This window comes from Hesperophylax consimilis, chromosome 16 (assembly GCF_061612785.1).
Source record: "Hesperophylax consimilis isolate HC1 chromosome 16, BYU_Hcon_1.0, whole genome shotgun sequence".
Taxonomy (NCBI): Eukaryota; Metazoa; Arthropoda; class Insecta; order Trichoptera; family Limnephilidae; genus Hesperophylax; species Hesperophylax consimilis.
The window spans coordinates 13,577,594-13,598,147 of NC_142851.1; the positions used below are offsets into that span (position 1 = coordinate 13,577,594).

The following is a 20,554-nucleotide window of genomic DNA, read 5'->3' on the forward strand; positions in this document are numbered from 1 at the left end:
CGCTCCAAGATTTCTTCGTTACCTAATTTTTATTTCGACGAAAGACATATTGCCATCTTTTTTATTCTATGGCGCTCATAGGAACAGAAGATGCCAAAGGGGACATTCTTTAAATTGACCCAGTGAATCATGTGGACTTGCGAATGAAAGCTTTTATTAGAGACAACAGATGTCACTGCTCGTCACTCGCCGCCGCTGCTTGCAGCTGTTTCGCTGTTCATTTCAAATAAATTAAGAATAAGACCAGTTATTTTGGTAAACACCAATTGACCTAAGGGAAGAACCGCCACTGCTAGTAGTTACTACTGGCTTAGCCCGAGTTTCAACCCTCTTCTTTGATATTGAAAAATATAATATAATTTAACGGGGCAGCTGACAGGCGTGTGCCATGAAGTGTTGACCAGTCGAAACACAATCATAGATTGCTTTAAGGTCGTGGGAACTACTCACGAGATGGGGGAAATCAATTTGGCCAGTAAAATACGAAAGCGGAGTGTGGAAAGCGAAGTGCTGTGCGTTCTGGCCGGAACCACCGCACAAAAAAAAAAAAAACCATTCAAACAATTTGGTTTCTTGTCTAATTCATGAGAGATAAATTAATATTACAGTGACCTACCTAATGGTGGAATGACAGCGAGCTGAAAATGGTTTAATGTTTTCTTTAAAAGCCTGTTTAAAATTCATGAAAACGGTGATTCATTGTATTATTATATTGCAATAGCATAATATCCTAAAGCTTTGAAGAAAGCCTCTAATTTACTGATTTGTTAGGCAAATGCTCAAGTTATAAGAATACAGCAAAACTTTTAGAGATATGATTGTAGAATTAATAGTTTTTTTTAATTTAAAGAAACTTTATTTTAAAGCATCTGTGGGGTGAGATCATAAAACCTTAGTTAGTTACATTGTATATGCACATGTGCATACAATGAAGAACGTTTAGTTTCTGTAATATGATTCAGCCACATATCTGACAATACCATAATCTGACACCATGTCCAATACACACGCAAGGCTGACGCGATGTCCGTGCATAAACAACACAACAGTTTCTTAAATAATAATAATGATTCCCATTGTTCTAAGCTATCTAGAGTTATTTGTAGGTAACCTAAGTACGGCAGACTGACTCATTAAGATTATGTATTTTCTACTGCGTATTGGAATGGTGCATTGGAGTCATTTGCGTTCTAACGTTGTACAGTGCAGCTGTATATCCTTCCCTGTATTAAATTATATAGTGTTGTTGAGAATTTACGCTAGTTCTCATTTTAAAATCTCGAAAGTTTAAAAGTCATTTGTGATCTATATCTTGGAGTCAGATACCGACAATGTCGAATTCTAAGAAAGTGTTCCCACCAGTTTTTTCTCTCATTGCAAGAGAAAATGGTCAGACAAAATTGATGTATTTTTGCCATGTTTGTGATTATTTCGAAGGAACACGCTTTTTTAAAAAATATCGCAGGATCTCACTTGAGGTAAAAAATTATTTTTTCAACTAGAGCTTAGATTAATTGCTGGTATGGATTTTAGTTTTATTGGTTATTTTCATATTATTATTTTAGAAAATTCTCATTAAAAACAAGATTCTAATCAATATGCTTATTATTTTAAATAAAGTTGTCTTTATTTATTGAAAACTTCCACAATCCGCTAATATGTTTAGTCACTATCTTGATTGAGCTTCTATAGAACACCAAAAGATGTCAATGTTTTGTACCGTGTAGACGCCATTTTAAATTGCTTTCTAAGAATTGAATATCTGCTTACACGTTAAAAATTACATTTCCAGTAGACCATAGACAACATACAAAAACAATAATATTCAATATTGCCCCAAATAAAACAAGGTACGGCAATTTATGGTACATACAGAATTTACATTTTAGTAAATTTAACGATATTTGTTTTGTAAAACCTTAAAATATTGAATAAACTGTGAATCATAGGAGGATTAATTTGCTTTAAATGACAATAAGCAGCTTATATATTTCGTGAAATAAGCGTGGCCAAATCCCAAACTGGACGCGTGTAAATGTAATGGAGTTTTTTTTAACTATCGCTCGAGTGGATAAAACCCATGTTTTAGGTGACATTTTATTATAGCCATTACTTTCTTCATTCCTATTTTAGTTAAGTGTAATCGCCAGAGAACAGAATACACCTTCATGCAATGATTGTTATTATTATGCCAATGTTTAAAACAAGGGTTTTGGGAAGTAATTTCTTTGTATATGTCGATTTTGTAATTTTTACTACTATGGTATTGACTTGCAAAATATATATTTGTCTCATTTGTGTACTAACTTTTTGTAACCCATTATTATTATTTTTCTATATACTTCCACTGACAAGCTACTTAACGTATCTTAGCAGCTGGAAAATAATTAAAATTATAAAATGCAGCGAAAACTCTATCTATCGTTTTTGAAGGGACCTTTTTTTTTGAAGGGAAAAAAAAACAACAAATGCGGAAATATAGAAAAATGCTATATTCATACAAATGTTATGTCACTTAGGTGAACTGCATAGTTATTTACAAATAATAATAAAAAATATTGTTTTACTCCCATTGCTGCATCAAGGTCCCTCAAAAACAAATTAAAAATCTTTGTAGTCATCGGAGTCATCCATGTTTTTTTGTTTGCGTAATATTTTACGGGTAAAGTTTTCAAAATACTACAGAGGCTTCAGCGATTTGCCAATGTGTGTGAGGGCCTTGCAATCACTGTTGATGCAAAACAACACTTAGATGCTCTCTTTCGACCCTTTACCACTGTGGCAGGATTAGCCCTTCAAGGTCAATGTGTTTTCTAGTTTTTGAAGGTTTTTCGCACACTTAAAAAGATCGCTCGCGTGCGCCGCCGTGTTTGACGCCGCAACGACCACTAATTACTAATATCAAAAATTTTGAATGTTCCGCTCGTTTAAGAGTACCATTTATTGGAACCAAGCATTTAGATACGAAATATGGTTTGGAACGATCAATGCAATGTATTTTTTATGGAAATTAATTTGGAACTTCGGAATATTTTACCTATTTTATTTATTTAAAATCGTTACCAACCTGTTGAACTCCCCTGAACTTCTTTCGTTAATATGTTTCTATGTACCTAGTCGATCAGTTTGTTTCAAATTACCCTATCATTGCAACAATACAGGATCTAACGCTGAACTCAATTCCATAATGAATCGCCTACATGTACTTGGAAATAAATATGTTTTGGATGAACCTGTAAACATTGCTAGTTTAATCTCATACAAACACTACTTAATTAAAACTGTCTGTCAGCGCTTCTCAGATTGACTATAATCAAATACAGTTTTAAAGTATTAATTTCTGAACACTCATTACATATTATCCAAAATTTATACTATGTTGTATTGCATTTATAATAACCTACTCATTGTACTTTTTTATGTTGATACTACTATTTCTATTGTTCTCTTTTATGTATTTTATATATTTTTTTTTTTTTTATCTATGTATATTCTGTATTCATATGTAAAACAATTTGTTATTCTTTTGTAAAAGCCGCTATAATCGGCGTTAGTAAAAAAATAAATAAATAAATGAATGACAAATGCGGGAAAACATCTATTCATGGAATGATCGATCGAGAATTTACTCTGTTAGCGTTTTAATTCTTCTCCTTTTTGTGGTGGAGGAGAGTTGATGGAGGTCAAAGTGGAATGCTGAAGTTATTCAGTCATTCGATAGTATCGGGAGTCAATTGGTTCAAGTTGGTTGGTCAAGTGTCATAGGGGAAATTCTTCTACCATGTGTTCTGTAGTTTGTATGTCCATTCCCTAGCTTTGTCCGGAATGAAGGAGGCGAGTGACCAACGAACGCTAGTAAACTATTGACAAATCAAACCCTATTTGCGCATGGCGGTCTGTATATATTATGTTTTCTTTCTAGGAGTTCAAGTTGAAGGCGCAGCTGGCACGCCATGTGGCCGGTGTACACGGCACGTCGCTCCGCTCGGGCTCGCCGCGCCCCGTGATGAAGACACGCGCCGCCTTCTACCTGCGGACCTCGCCGCTCACTAGGCTGGCGCGCCGCCTCAGTCGCGCCCTGCGCCGCCCACGCCGCATCGCGCGCGCTCCCTTCACGCCTGTCAACATCAACCAAGTCAAGCACGATTGTGAGTACATCACACCCAATGTTTATTTTTTCTTTTTAATGTGAATACCGCACAAGGCTCCCAACCGTCTGGAGCCAGTGAGACTATGGCATCCCCAATTCGGGTGTGCTGTGAGGCTGAAGGTCGCTGGGAGGGGAAGGAGATGGGAAGAGGAAGGTTGGGGAATACCTGGATATTCAGATCTGGTCACCAAACACTGCTAAAGCCATCTCAAGTAATGTTTCAATTCTGAATGGTCTTGATACTGAGAGTATCTTTCACTCTGGAACGTGCGGCAAGTATATTATACATTATTTCAAATGAATAAATTGTGAAATAACACAAATTCATCAAATAAAATTAACTTGCGCACGCCGGGATTTGAACCCGTGACCTCAGCTTGCAAGTCGAGAACCTCACCTCTCGTCCACGGAGGCTTATGATTTAAGATTCTAACTATTACCGTATCAAAATATAAGTAGCCTTAGGAAATAACAGCTAGATGCCGTCAACATTCAACGCTATTGATGAAAAAATTTATCAGTGGTTGGATATAATTGATATAAAGTCAAATTTATATTCCTTAAGTACTTTAATGCATGTTGGAATTTCATCACACCAAACAGTTGGGTAATTGCAATAATTTTAGTGCCGTGAAATCTTCAATATCAAAGCAACTACATCACCATCAGCCTTTTGCTATGCATAATAAAATGCTTCTACTCAGCAGAAGCGTTTTTGTGACACGAGTTTCATCACATTTTACATGATGAACTTAGTTGCATGACACAAAATATTGCGTGGGGACTGTAAATAATTCGATTTCATAAAATTAATGCATGCATGATGAAACACGTTAACACGTGAAAAGTTTCGTAATGTATATTCGGCTCAACAGTGCCCTTGAGGACATATTTCAATAAAACAGTTTTATACAAATCATCCAAATATGATTCTTTGTGTCAACGCTGCGACGTTTGAGTTATTTCCAACGTTTATATTCAACAGTTGACATTCTAAAAATGAATAAATGCCATTTTGCTTGTAAAGTTACAATGCTCATTGGCAATTTCATAAGTTAATTCCATTGTTGGTTCTTATCGCCGCTTTAGGTTTTATCACCGGCTAACATTGTCGTGTTTGTGTTCATTGTTTTACCCTAATGGAATGGCCCCACCTTACTTATCCAACACCATTGTTGCAACCTCTAAATAATCTCATATCTTTTCATAATATTAGTATTGACAATCACAATAAAGCAACCATTGTCATTAGTATTACAAATGTGTAAATCCGGAAAGAATACAATGAATAGGCAATGAACAAGATTAAGAAAGGGACGCTTAGTTGGTTTGGACGTGTATAGCAGATTAACAGGGAAAGTAGTGGAAGGAGGAATATGTGACGCGACGGTGGTAGAAGTCAAATAATCTCGAGGAAGGCATCTCAGATCAAATATTTTAGTCGATTCATGTCAGGAAAATAACAAATAGAGAATGTATGAGACGATGTTATGAATTTGAATAAAGCAAGAAGTGTGTGCCATGTGGGAAATGGCGTGATGATTAGTTAGTTCAAAATGTGTTTTATCGTAAATATTATAAAATCAGCATGGTAGAAGTTTTCTGTATTACCCTAGTGAAAGACCTCCATTCTGCGTCAAAACGTAGCTTGAAACGGTTTAAATTGCTTAAAATGAACTGTTTAGTGACCAGATGTGTTGTGGTCCATCCTGTAAGTCACGGCGAAACAGTGTGATGGGTGCTTTGTTAGTACATATTTTGTCAGCGTGTTTTCTATTAATCACTAATCTATATGTTAATCAATGTATTTCCGTGTTGCAGGCAGCGTAGGCATGGCGGGAATGTGCCCATCGGAGCTGGCCACGCTGGCGGCGGGACGAGGCGAGCGTGCGCGGGGGAAAGTAGCGCGTGTGGCAGAGCGCCTCGCCGGCCCCACGGTGCAGCACGTTCCCGGGGCGCCCCAGCACGCCTGGCTGCGCCTCACACCCAAGGACCGCATGCCACAGCCCCTCAAGATGTCCTTCCCCAAGCCGCCCAAGGCAGCAGGTGAGATCATTCTATATCCCTAAACCAGTAGTTATTTATTTATTTAATGTCTTCCTTAGTTTTCAACTGCGCTACCCTCGACGTAGCGGTTGTGGTGAAAGGAAGAAGGCCTTTCTACCCTGATAACCCACTTTCCTGTGACCCTGTCGTTTTTCGAGAAACTCCACACCTGCTAATAAGGAATTTAAGTGTAAGTGGTTAATCATATCTTGGTAACCATAGCATGAAGACAGACAGGAGCAAGAAGCCACCCATCTCAAGCCCGTTGCAAGAAGCATATAACATACAAAGAAAAATTGGAGTTTTCCCAAAGTGTGGATAATTTACGAATGTTGATTGGAGAAGCACTGATCTAACCGATTATTGAATTAGTGTGCACAAATGTAAATATCTTTACAAATAAATACAATATTCCATCTTGTCTCACAGTATTTGTTTGTGTGTAATTCCCCTAGATGGCAGCCTAATCTACGAGCGCATTCCCAACAAGGTGGAAGCAGAGGGCACCCGGCCGGCCCCGGGCATCTCCCCCTCGCCGGCGCTCAAGCGGCGCTACGACGACCTCAACGGTGTCGACAGTAAGTCCACCCACATCCCCACCCTCTTCACTAATACACTTCTAGACCAATTACTTCCTACTCTACCCACTGATCAGAAACATAATACAAACTGACCTTACTGCTGAAACGCATTTCTATCCGTGTATCTGTCGAGAGTCTGTCCAACTAACACTCTTGTTCTCTACTCTGGTATGGTGGAAAGGCATGACTGCCACCTGCTTGGCCTGATGCACGTAATAATAAAATTTGAACAAATGCTGCAGTGCAATACAAACATTTGCACTCAAATCTGCAGGCAGCACTCCCTGGTTTGATGCCCATTTTCAAAATCCTGAGATAATCCCAATTTATTGGTTCTTTTAACCCTTCTATTCCCATGTCCCTTCTGTCCCACAATTTACTTAATACCTTTGGGGTAGGAATTGAGAACAATGTCAATGCAAATCCTTCTCTGCGTAAACTCCTATCTGCCTTCTTCAATAAATAATAATGTTTAGAATAATATTATATAAATGTATAACAGAAGAATCCCGTTAATTCAAACCCCAATAATTCGAAATTTATGTTAGTCCATTTACAAAAACTTTTATGAGTAATTAAAAAAAATTGAAATTTTGCGAAAATTAATTATCTGAATTGCAGTCGTGTCGGTAAAATGTCGATTTACGTGGTTAAATATCGTCCTAATTCATATAATTATTTTGTAAATCCGCCCGTGCCAGTAATCTGCCACGAAAATTCGATTTTCATACAAAGCAAATTAAAAAAATTTCATTTATTTTTAATTTCTATGTGAATTTGAAAGGTCGGCCAGGAAACTCGATTTTTCATGAATTTTTTTTTCTTAAAATTTTTAATTGAATTAATTATTTTGATGTCTCTCAGATTTCGAATTAACAGGGTTCTACAGTATTATATGTTTAGCAAAGAGCCAAAGGTTCACGGTCCTCAGGTATTTTTCTACAGGAAAGTGGTGCTGGTATGCGGGTGACAGATTGGCAGTGACAACCGACTCTTATTACTAAACAACTTCAATTTCAAAACATTAACCCATCTAGCGCACTTTCTTTTTCTTAGAGTTGTACAATAATCTTATTCACAATATTTCCCTTCAATAAAATGAATCTCACTAATCTATTGTATACTAGTAACCCTTCACTCGGTTGACACATGTATCATTGTATATTATTATTCTCTTCTGTATGTACTTTCCCAATAAAGCAACTGGAATTAAAAATACATTACTTTTAAAATGGTTAATAATATATCTGCCATTTACTTTACAGAGAAATACACAAAAGTCCCAGTTGTTACAAGAAAATTGAACTGTATTTTAATAGCATGTAATTTTTTGTGGTGATTCTTTATTGTTTATATAATATGTGATTGATTGTCAACATCAAATGTAAATTTAAAACCAAAAATCTTAATAATCCATCTGCGGCAAAGAAATATCCATTTAGAAATGAAATTGTCCAATGTTTGGTCCGGTGTGGATATTCCTTTGTGCCGGATGGTGGACTAATAGTTTGTTTGTTTGCGTCTGTTGGCTTCTACTCTGACTTGGATTGGGATGACGGTGAGTGACAAAGTGAGATTTTTTTCTCATGTTTTATTAATAATGGTTTTTCATTGATTCAAAACTTCAACTCAAAAATTTATTAATTTCAAAATATTTCATAACTTTTTTCTAAAGCCCTTCGAACCTAAACAGAAATACAATATTATTATGTAGTTTGTAGTAGTCTGCAAAACGATTGATTAGTTCATTTGTCTACTATTTTGAATGGGTTCTTTCAAATTTCATCAAATCGACAATCGGCGCCATTTTGTTTTTTTTTTACATTTGAACAGTAAAAAAAAAACCGCAGTTTCTCAACCGTTTGTTGATTTTTATCAAATTGTGGCCAGCTGACGAGCACAACAACATGACAGCTAATCACAACTTTATGAAAATCTAAAATCGTCAATTTGATGTTAATTAAATCTAAGAGAAATTTATGTCAAAAGCCCCTCTGGATTTGAGCACTGCTTTTTCAAAAGATAAAGTGAAAGTTTTCAAGTGGTATTCTTTTGGAAGAAATGACTATTGGCTGACCATTAACCTAACGTGTCTAACTGGAACTTGTTGCTTTGCAGGGGGCGCAGTGGAGGGAGGCGGACTGGCGGCCACGGGTGGTGGGGGGGGCGGCGGGGGAGCGGAGGCTTCGCGATGCGCGCCCCCGCCTGCCAAGCGGCCCAACAAGCACCCGCAGCCCATGCAGCGCCCCTCAGCCGAGCAGTACGCCGCCATGTGCGCCCGCGCCCAGGCCACCGGACAGCCCCTGCCCAAACACATATTCACACACGTCAGTATCACCATCATATAAAATACAAACAAGGGACCACCCGGGAATATCACAGGAATTTTCATCCAAATTGTGAAATCCCTGACTAACAGTCTATGAGTTAGGACGGGTTGTTTCGTAGAATTTGAACAATTCATCAAATTTCAATGTCCATTTTCAAGTTCTGTGAATGATTTTTTCAAGTTCTGTTTTTATTTCAGTTTTGTCAAGCAACTAGCCTACAATGATATAATAACAGAACTTGAACAATTATTTCACAGAACCCGAAAATGAACGTTGAAATTTGATGAATTGTTCAAATTCTCCGAAACAACCCGTCCTAAGTCTCCTACAATCGAATTTAATAAGATCTTTAAATATATCTATGATTGGAACGTGCTGAGGACAACTTTTAGAATTTTTGGAAAATACCGAAGAGTACCGAAATGTTGATATTTGCGGTCGGCCGATAAGCGTGTGATGCCAAGGTACAGACAAGGACGGGTATCTAGTGTGGCTTTGAAGCTCATTTTTCATTTTTATATTATCTAAAAACTAATTTTACTGTTGTTATTAATTCATTAAATATAGTGCATTTTTATCAAAATATAAACAATTACAAGACAACTTCATTTTGAATTACTTTCTTAGTAAAAAAAAAAAAAAAAACACGATTTTAGGGAATTTATATTAACGGCGGGGAATATTCCCGGGTGCACATCATTACCCATAAATAAATTGCATCAACACAGAGCAGTGCCCCATCTTTGTTTCTACCTATGCTCCAAAAGCATAACTTTCATAAAATAAGATACTCTAATCTGCAAATAGCCAACTCTATTATTATTATTGATACAGAGGCGGTCTGCATTCCACCCTTTCTGCCAGTCCCCGTGGAGAAATAATTAATGAATGGTGCTGTAAGCATACAGACACACTGTAGAAAATGTACACAGGGTGTCCGGGGTAAAGTGTGCTGACTTTGGGAGGTGATTCTACATGATAGTAGAAGTAAAAAAGAAAATATACTTTTCAAAATTTCAATGTTTATTTTCCCATAAATTTTTTTTTCCATGGAAGTATATTTATTTTCCCATATGAACAATTCAACTTTTTTTTTTATCATAAACTACCTTAAAACCTCGGTATGTATTTCAAAAAAAGTTATTTATGTTTTTTAATCGTACTATCCCCTGAAGCACTTTACCCCCGAACACCCTGTATTACCCTTAAGATTTAGTATTACGTTTTAAGTATAATCCCTTTCACCGGCCAAGACTTGTTTTGTTTGAAGTCAGTACCAGTTGGTATTGAAGTCAGTACCAGTTGGTATTGAAGCTCAAACTGTAGACTGATAGATGAGTGTCCAATCACTGCATCAGATCATTTCAGTTATTTTGGATGTCCTTCTGTCATTTGTCTATTCATGTGAAAGATTCTAATTGGTTTGTTTGTTGCAGGTTAACGGTAAGCCAGGAGGGGCTCGAGGCCGGAGACACGTCATCAGTTGGATGGATGCCCCCGATGACCTGTACTTCCGCGTCACAGACCAAGCCAAGTTGGTTCCTCCACATGATATATTGCATGATATAGATTAACACACGTTGTGTGTTGCGTGTCTAACTAGTAATGCAATTGTTGCAGGGTGAGGCGGCGGACGCTGACGGTGGTGGAGCTGCGGCGAGCAGCGCGCAAACCCTGGCGCTCCCTGGGCGGCAAGGGGCTGTCGCTGCCGGGCGCGGGGGCGGTCGCACAGGCCGCAGCGCCCCCCGCGCCCGCCCCCGCGCCCCTGCAGGTGGTCATCCTGGACTGACCCCCCCCACACCCCCACCCACACCCGTACACCATGGAGGCCCTGCTCGGATAGTCTCCACGAGTGTATCTTTGTTTCCTAAACAGACAAGAATAATAGCCCGGGTTGTGTCAAGTGTCAAGTTGCCACGTTCCACCCGTGAACCGTGAATGAACAAGCTAACTGTGTGGTGTTTTTAATATGGGTTTATTATTGGAATAAATACTTGTGATTTGTACATTGGACGAGAGATAATACCGCTGACTGCGCAGGTTAGGATTTTTACTAAGCGAATTATATTTTTAAGTTATTCAAGGTTTTTGATATAGTGATGTAATTTAGTGTTGGTAATAATGTCTCATCCGCAAAGCGAGCATCAGCTCCGCGCTCGCTAAAGGTTCCCGGAGTCGGTGAGGGAATCTACATCACTTTCCTCGCGGAAGGAAATTATGTACAATGTCTATGTTCCACTTTTTGTGTTTTCATGTCTTATAAATTGGAAGTTGGACTTTTCCATTCTGATTATGAATTATATTTGTTACATAATTGTTGAATCAGTTTTACGCAACATCACGATTCCTCCGAATGGTTATTTAATTATTTTTTACTTTGAATTATTGTATGTAAATTTTTAATGTAAATTTTATTCAAAAATTTAAAGTAAACACAAATGGTATTTTCATAATACAATCCTGAAGAAAATCTGTAGATAATACGAGTGGCGTGTGTGCGACTGAAGCTAACGGTTTGCCGGGGGCCCCAGGAGCGGGGAGCGGGGGCCCCACTTGTCTCGGTACATACTGATATGTAATTTTAATTAAAATCGGAGATTCGTTGTAGGATAATTTACATTTTTTTCATAAATAAAGCACAAATTCAAACAATAAAACTACTTTGTTTAATTTTTTGTTGTTTCCCTTTCAGCTGCAGATGTAAAAAGATTATATTCACTTGTCAGCCTCATTCTAAATTAATTCCTGTACTGTACACACCACCGTGCTAGATTCTTATTATCTTCTCGTCAACCACTGTAAGTCAGGTAAAACGGAAAACTTTTCAACGTCTAGAATAAATTGTCAAGGTTTCACCTTTTATCTATTTATTAATCTCTTGCTCGTCAGCGTAACCAGCCTTAACCCTTTACCACATGGATTTTTAAATCTATAGAGAAAATATATATTTGATTAAAATTGTGTTTTGAACCATGTAAAACTTTAAGTTAATTTAAAAATTTATTTTTTTAAAGAATTTCAAAATATTTATCAAAAATGTTTTGTTCTATAATTGTCACTACAGTAAAACTCGCTTAAGAAGTTCCCACTTAAGAAGTTTTCACGCTTAAGAAGTTTTGATTTTTGGTCCCTTGAAAATTCCATACAAAAAACACGATTTTTTCCCACATAAGAAGTTTTAGAGCTAAAACTGCTTCCCGCTTAAGAGGTTTTAGAAATCCGGCGGTAAAATCAACACAAACGAAATATTGTGTCGCAAAATATCTAAAATGAACCTTTTTCCAAGTCATAAATTGAAAGACGTTGACTGAAACCCATACCTAGTACCTGAGACCATAAAACCCTTTGTCGGCCGCCGGGCCGTAAGCCGTAACCTGCCGTAACCAATAAACATCCAATAAATAAACCAAATACCCCGTCTCCTAATCCCCTAACTAGGTAAAATAGCAATGGAACGAATAAACAATGCGGAATTATGTAACAAATATGCAAGCGTCTTTAAGGCCGAAATAACATGAAAGATTATATTAAACTCAACCTTAATGACAACGTGGGCTAGATCTACATTTGCATACATTTGACGCCTCCTTCAATAATCTTCTCTTTGATAATGAACATAGAGATGTTTCGTAATATTATTGTATAAAATTTTTATTCCATCGAATTTGTAAAACACGAAAAACTTTTGATAATCTATCGGATCACGGTTAATACGGAATATTTCACCTTTAAATACATAACAACATGATTATATGGCGGGGGAGATGGTAAAATATGCATTATAATTACGTTTTTTTCATTCAAACATCAAAAATTGCCGTGCATCATGTTTCATCTGACATTTGTCGTAAATTAAGTTTGAAGGTTAGGAAATACATATGCATAAATTTAAAATGTAGATTGAAACGAAACTTCGCAAATGATTTTTCTAGTTTTTGGATGCGTTCACAGATTATACATAATTCCAGCGTCAAACAGCTCGTATGATATAACTTTCTGATTCAAGCATCAAGCCATTTATTTATGTGCGAAATCGTAGCTATTCGATGTCTGCTAGTTAGGTAGGACCATAAATGAACCTACAGGTACATAATATCGAGCTGCGCATATTATTTTCATAAGGAATTTCTAGAAAAGGATTAAAATATCTTTAAAAATATACGATAGTCGACTGTGCCTGGCGAAAATACATCATAACAATGGTCTCTCAAATCTCAAATGCCATTGGAGCAAGCAGCAAGCGTGCAAAAAAGTTAAAATCCGCCAACTAATAAGCAGTTTGCCGCGTAGACTTTGTGAGATTTTTCTGTGCAGTGCCATGGCAGGGTTGCAGTACGCAAACGGTTCTGAGGCAAAGAACCCGCTATCATTAGTTTGCGGTTAACAAAATTACTTGCGGTGTCCTTTTATCAAACCGCTTGGTAAAATTAACCACAACAAGTCTTTCTTTCTCCCTCAGTTCATATAGTAAACGAAAGCGTAAAAAAGAGACGGCGTATATCCACAGCTTTGTCTTCAACTGTCAAGTTAAGAGTGAGTAATCACTAACAAGTAAATATGTATAATCCATTGCCTTTACACCAATTTAAAATAAGATCAACAGTATGAACCTTTTGGAATGCTGCAACTTTTACTATCCGAATTCGAGTGGCTTTTTCGAGGGATATACTTTAACAGTTTTAAAATTGTGTTTACTTTGTCCATGGGATGGTTTTGTTTTGATTTGTAATGTTTAGACAAAATTTTACAACAAAAGAATTCAATAATAGAGTTAAGCAATCTACTATAGATAAATACTTCGAAAAAAAAAAATAATTTATATGTAGGTATGTAAATAAACTTTTTATAATCAACTATGTTCTACCATTTTTCATTTATTTCACATTCCCACCTTTTTCTAAATACATAATACTAATTACCATGATAACTAGAAGATGTATATATATATATTTTATTTTTTTTGACCGCTTGGATCATATGAGCTTGTTTTCACGACAATTTAAGGTAGGTAGACATAGGAATGACGTATGCCCCGGACTCGAGTTATTAAATGGCTAAAATTGAATCCCACTTAAGAAGTTTTCCCACTTAAGAAGTTTTTTTTCCCCGGTCCCTTGGAAAACTTCTTAAGAGAGTTTCACTGTACTTCCATTATGGTGAACAAAATACACTTTGCCCAAATTTGTCACACTATGCAGTTACAGCACACCAACCACACCAAGGAGCAAAATAAATAATAAGATAAACATAATATCAAAATAAACATTTTAAACACACTATGTATCACTTCTTAATAACATTATTACATTACTTTACAGTAACATTAATATTTACATTAAAACTTGCTCGATATTGTATTTTATTTTGTAAAGATTTTTTAATTCTTATTTTATTAGTAATTTTTTTTTACTACCCACTACAGGCAGTGCCTTTGTGGTTTCCCTTAACTTACTTTTTTTAAAAACATTTTATACTTATTTAATATTTTTATTTTAAATATGTGTAAAAAAAAATATTGGGAAAAAATAAAGGAAGAAAAAACAGTTGCAATACGAAACATCTTAATATTTATTAAGTGGTTGTATATGTCAAAATGTCTCGGTAATTGTACATTAAAATACAAATGTGCGTTCATCGTGTATTGTAAATATTAAGTAAAACAAACAATTTACTTAAGGCGATGCACTACGTAGTAATGCAAAATCATGTGTTTTTGGTTTGAAAGTTTGGTCGCCTAGAAATGTTTCAGATGCTTTAATTAAATACTGCGAGTAGTGATGTATAAATTCCCGGGAATTTATTTATGGGGAATTTTGGGAATTTTGATTTTAACAACATAATACCTCAAAAAGAATAATATTTATTAAATAAAAAATAAAATATACACACATATGGTACATATAGAGCAGGATAGATCCATCATCCACCAACTATTCCCATATACACGGTGTCCGGAAACTCGTAGTACAAGCGGGAAACTGGTGAATCTACATCACATTTGGAGTCGATTTTGTAGTATAATTTTTTTTTTATTTGAGCTTTGTTTTCGAGTAAATCGAGTCAGAAGTTGATTTTTTTTGATCAAATTCTTATAAATTATTACTGAAGATCAAAGTACCCAACTAATTAAAACTATTTAAAAGTAAAACAAATAAAGAAACCCAGATTTAAAGCATTATTTTGAAATCACCCTTCATTTAATCTGGTGTAATCATAAAATATTTCTGCTCTGCAGGGTTAAAACATCTATTGTTCTATAATATTCATACCTATCTCTGACATATTTGCCAAATATAGCTTTCTCTAGTGTGCTGGGTTCAACTAACATATGAAGGAAAGAGACGCACGATAAGCAGATGTCCTATTTCTGTTAAATCGTAAGTAGGTCAGTAGTTTTGGTTTATGGGTCGCCGCAGGTGGCCGTATTTATGTGATTGTTTATACATTGCATTTTGCTTTAAGAAGTTTTCTCATTAATTTAAACATAAAAGCGAATTGTGGTCGAAATTTGTGTGTTTTAATACGCGTTATTATTGTTTTGATAGTGATACTTTAAGATTTATCATCGATGCGTTCGACGTGTTTGAAAACAGTTGTACGTTTTTAATGTTTTGATTTTGAGACTTATCATCGATGCCTTCGACGAGGTAAAAATCAACTCCGACATGATTCAAATAGTGCAATAATCAATCATCAGACGGACCCAACTGTGCTTGGAAGTTAACGGTGAACATTTAAAATAATTTGACGTGTTTGTGTTTTGAATTGGAGATCGGAACATCGCTACATATTGTGAGTACCTACCTACGCTAATAATAATTCCTATCCGTTGCGTCGGCGTCTCAGATCGAATGACGAAAAAAATTTTACCCTGAAATAGCCGAAAAAAATTTTTTTTTATGGTGAAAATGCTCAAATCAAAAAACTTAATCTTTATTTGGGTTCCACGTGTGGTGTAGATTCTCCAGTTTCCCGCTTGTACTATGAGTTTCCGGACACCGTGTATACAGGGTGTATCGGCACTAACCCGACAAACTTTAAGCAGCTATTCCTTAGCACATTTGGAGTAAAAAATGTTATGGGCACTTTGCTGTCCGGTAGCATTTTTTTTTCAATTAAAAACAAAAAAAATTAAAATTTCCACACTACATCACTGTCATTGGCATTGCGTTTCGTGTTAAACAGCTGTTATAAGCAAGTATGTCAAAAAGCGTCTTCGCTCTTTCGCACACACTAAATAATAATAGTTAAAAATGAGACGAATGGTGCCGTGCTATTTCGTTGTGACTGTAAACGTGCGCCAATATAGGTACACACGTGCATTATGCAACGGAATTCGAATAAAATATTTGCCAGATGGGTTTTCAAACTTTGTCAAAGGATAAAACAGTGGTGAAAATATGAATAGTAAAATTTTTATTAAAAAAAAACGTTACCGGACAGCAAAGTGCACATAAGATTTTTTACTCCAAATATGCTAAGGAATAGCTGGTTAAAGTTTGTCGGGTACGTGCCGATACACCCTGTATAGGAATAGGCTCCAAGAGAAAAATAACAAAAAAACATAGATCAAAATTATTTTAAAGTGAGTAGTATCTCTATATAATTGTATACTGTACAGTATTAGTAGCCTATATACACTTTATGCTAGTAAACGGTACATATAAAAAATCAATCGTAAAACTGACACAACTTCACAGATCGTTACTGTTCATCTGATGATACCGATTGGACACTGACACTATCAACTTCGCTTCCACTTTCACCTTCATATTCTTCTTCTTCTTCTTCATCCGACCCGGACGAAGTTGTTGCCGACTCAGGATTATCTACGTTTTCTTCTTCCTCGGCACAGTCAATTGGATGTTTGCGTTTGCGAGTACCAGATAGGTTTGAAACGTTATGATGCGAAGCAATCTGCTCATCCGTGGAAGAAAGGGTTTTCTTGTGAGCAACTTGAGAGCCTCTTTCAGAGGAAAGAAGTTCCAATTGTGTGCCACAATGTTATTTTCCCTGCTCTTTGAGTTGTTAGACGATTCCTCCGTGTTGTATGAATGCGACTAAACGTGCTAAAAGATCTCTCAGTGGCTGCTGAAGTAATAGGAGCAGTCAATATTCTTATGGCAACCTGTGACAAATCAGGGGATGTCGTCTTAGATAACTGCTAACACTCAATAAAGCATCCAAGAGAAGTGTAGAAACCATTTTATTAAAAATAAAATAAATTTCCCGTTTTCGGGAATTTATTTTAGGTCGGGGAATATTCCCGGGTCTACATCACTAACTGCGAGTAGAATACATCTTGGCCTTTGTAATAATCGAGTATTTTTTAGATTAATCTTTTTATAAGCCGAGAAAAATATAATGTATAAGGCCCATGAAAACTGCTTTAAAGTTTAAAATCTCCTACTTACGAAACCATTTTCGGTTATGATTTTATTTTATACTGTTGCAAGTTAAGCTATTTTTAAAATGATCGGAAAAAAATTAAATATTTATGCCTGAACATCCACAAAATAAAATAAAAGGCACTTTTTGGCCATGTTTTTTTCTTGCATAAATCAAAACAGGCGGATGGTGTTAAACGGGAATATAAACGTTATCGCCATCTACATAAGGGATGTTATTGATGATGGCTCGATTTAAAATATTACACGACGTAGTGCATCGCCTTAAAAAGTATGACTTATTTTCAGAACCTACTATTTTGTAAGTATTTAATTTGACCTTTTTTATAAATGTTTTTTTTATTTTTATTTATTTAAGGAAAAAGTACATATAAGTAATAAGGTTTACAATTTACAATGACAATATTTAATACTACTCTTCCAGAGAAGCATTAGCTTGTGGTTGGAAGCGGAGTGTACATTATATTATTGTAGATATATGTACATATAGGATCAAGAGAAGTAGCTATAATATATAAATAAAAGCATGATATTATTAGTTTCTGGGATAAAGACCATTATAATTATTTTTTTATTAATATGTATACTATATTTGGAGAAGAAGTTGCTTCTTAACAAAGCACTCTCTTTAGGGTGAACTGCCTTATACAAAAAAAAGTTGCTTCTTGTAGAATATTTACTATTCATTTTTTTGATAATTTATCTTTAAAATATTTTTTCAAAATGCACTTGCTGCTGTCAAATCTAATCAGATTTGAACGGCTGTTGGCCTTACATATCGCCTTTAAAGAATATTTTTGATACAAGAAAAGTATACTGATAGATACATGGTGTCCGGAAACTCGTGGTATAACTGGTGAATCTACCTCGCATTTGGATAGATTTTTTTTATCACTTTTTTTAATTGAGTGAATTTTTTTGAGAAAGTCTAAGTTGGATTTTCGAATCAAAATGTTTGAAACAACAAATTGCGATCCTAGTTAAGGCATAAATAACATTTGCACCTCATTCAATTGGTTATTTTTTTGTACCCACCGTTTTACATCTTTGATGATCTGACATCCACTCGGGCCAGTAATCGAAGCCATCTTCAGCTACTTCGATTGAAGGCAACTCAATGCGTCACCTTTTGCCTTTTCTGACATTCTCTACCACCAAAAGGTATGAATACTTTAAGGCCCTCTTGTATCAAGAAATCTGCTATGCTCAGCTTAATGGGGGTGACAGATTACGCTCTACGCCCCAAAAGCGTTTTATATAACACCATATTGCTCGCCATACAATCCCGTACAGACCTGTCACGCCTGACAGATGTGTGGGCTTGGCGACGATGATTCGCCTTATTTTTTTTTGCTTTTGATTTTATTGATTCTTTTGTAATTTTCTAACTAGCTAGGGCTTATAACAATCCCCTTTCATGTGTCTAACTAAATAGTACTGCGGCTTATTTGGCCTTATTAGTATTACCATCCGATGGTTGTATATACTTGACTGATTTTAAATTACATTAATATGTTTTATGAGGAAAAATTCTTAACTGGATAAAAAACCGATGATACGCCGTGATCAGATCAATTTACGGAGCGCCGTGATCACACGTGTTCAGGCATATAACCGATGGTTATTTTCAATAATTATTCCCTTCCTTCCCGTCCTTGTAACCTTGACACCAGAAGACGAAAGGTTCACTAGTACAATTTCTACACCGCCTCCGACAACAGGTTGGCTCGAAGGACCAGTATTTCGATAGCTCTTGGAAATAACCGGATATATTTCCAGCCGCGAGTCCCTTCCTAAAATATTGAATATCGAAAGGGGAACGAAATGGATCTATAAGAGGATGCCACCAGAATAATGAAAGTCCTACCTTGGTCCTGGTGTCCTTAATGCTCCTGTTTCTGCCAGCACGTAAAAAAACTCCACAGCGTATTGCACTGTGGACCTGTGCAGAAACTGTACTGGTGAAACTTTCTTCTCCTGGTGACAAACCTCACAAGGACGGGAAGGAAGGGAATAATTATTGAAAATAACCATCAGTTATATGCCCGAAGAACGCGGCTATCATCTGTCAATGTGACAGATACCATTCAAAGAATTGATATTCTGCGGCAGTTACCAAATTAATCTGACCGCTTCTCCTGAGGAAGATTATAGTGTAGTGTGACACCTCAACATATAATCTGTATAGGCCACTCCCAAACAAGTGTTGATGCGTATAGTGTAATCTGTCTTAGGCTTAACCACAGAAGAGCACCATAGCCAGAAATATGTTCATCCTCCTTGCCATCTGGTATTGCGGCCACGGTACAAAGTCGAGTTGCTGTTCCATCTAGATTAAAATAATTCACTCACTTCATGGAGTTACAAATATGACCATGATACACCCAATAATGCATTATGTTCCAAATTTGTGTAATTGAAAAAGACATTATACCACTGTGTTTCAAATTCAGAATAAAGTTTCGTAGATGAAATAAAAATTTTTTCCAAAAAATCTGAATTTTACTATCGAATGAAACAATATCTTTATTATAATATTTTTTGAAAATTCACAAACTGCACAATCGTAACCACACTCACTTGCTTACTGACGCGACTGTAGTTAAAAGCTTGTAAGTAACAGCACTGGAATTTATGATAATCCAGCACATACAGTAAGGAATTGACTGAAAATAAAATACGTAGATGAACTAAATAAATAGCCTTTTATGATGAAAGTCTTATGTCCCAAATTTGGAATGATTCTTTAACCCTTTACCGCAAGTAAAGGGTTAAAGAATTCGACTTCGAGGCATTTTGCAAAGGACTGAAAACCTTGCGCTACTGCCATTACAAAAATGCGCCTTTCACAGAGAAGGTCTGCTGCATTCGAATTTGCCGCAAATGATTCGATGCTGAATGTCTCAAGAAGAAAAGGGAAATGCAGAAATTTGAGAGGAAACAGACGAAACCCGACTTTCAGCAATCGGCAACTTTGGATTGCGAAGCAAAATGCTTACAAGGAAGAAGTAACGCAGAAAAAATCTAACTTTTGGTATG

General features: G+C 36.2%; 1 protein-coding gene across 5 annotated transcripts in view; it reads left to right on the forward strand.

Annotated features, from left to right (window-relative positions):
• The window catches only part of MTA1-like (metastasis associated 1-like), a 172,255-nt gene extending 160,504 nt beyond the window's left edge, over window positions 1–11,751 (forward strand). Inside the window, exons 12-18 of one of the 5 annotated variants that reach the window (XM_089640921.1) lie at window positions 3,923–4,148; window positions 5,972–6,196; window positions 6,652–6,774; window positions 8,306–8,335; window positions 8,896–9,104; window positions 10,544–10,641; window positions 10,725–11,751. In XM_089640921.1, the coding sequence (XP_089497047.1) occupies window positions 3,923–4,148; window positions 5,972–6,196; window positions 6,652–6,774; window positions 8,306–8,335; window positions 8,896–9,104; window positions 10,544–10,641; window positions 10,725–10,896 (1,083 nt within the window). In that variant the 3' untranslated portion in view covers window positions 10,897–11,751. Of the gene's footprint in view, window positions 1–3,922; window positions 4,149–5,971; window positions 6,197–6,651; window positions 6,775–8,305; window positions 8,348–8,895; window positions 9,105–10,543; window positions 10,642–10,724 lie in introns of those variants that run through there. The other 4 variants (XM_089640923.1, XM_089640924.1, XM_089640925.1 and 1 more) reach the window with 4 other exon arrangements.
• The last annotated feature ends 8,803 nt before the right edge of the window (window positions 11,752–20,554 follow it).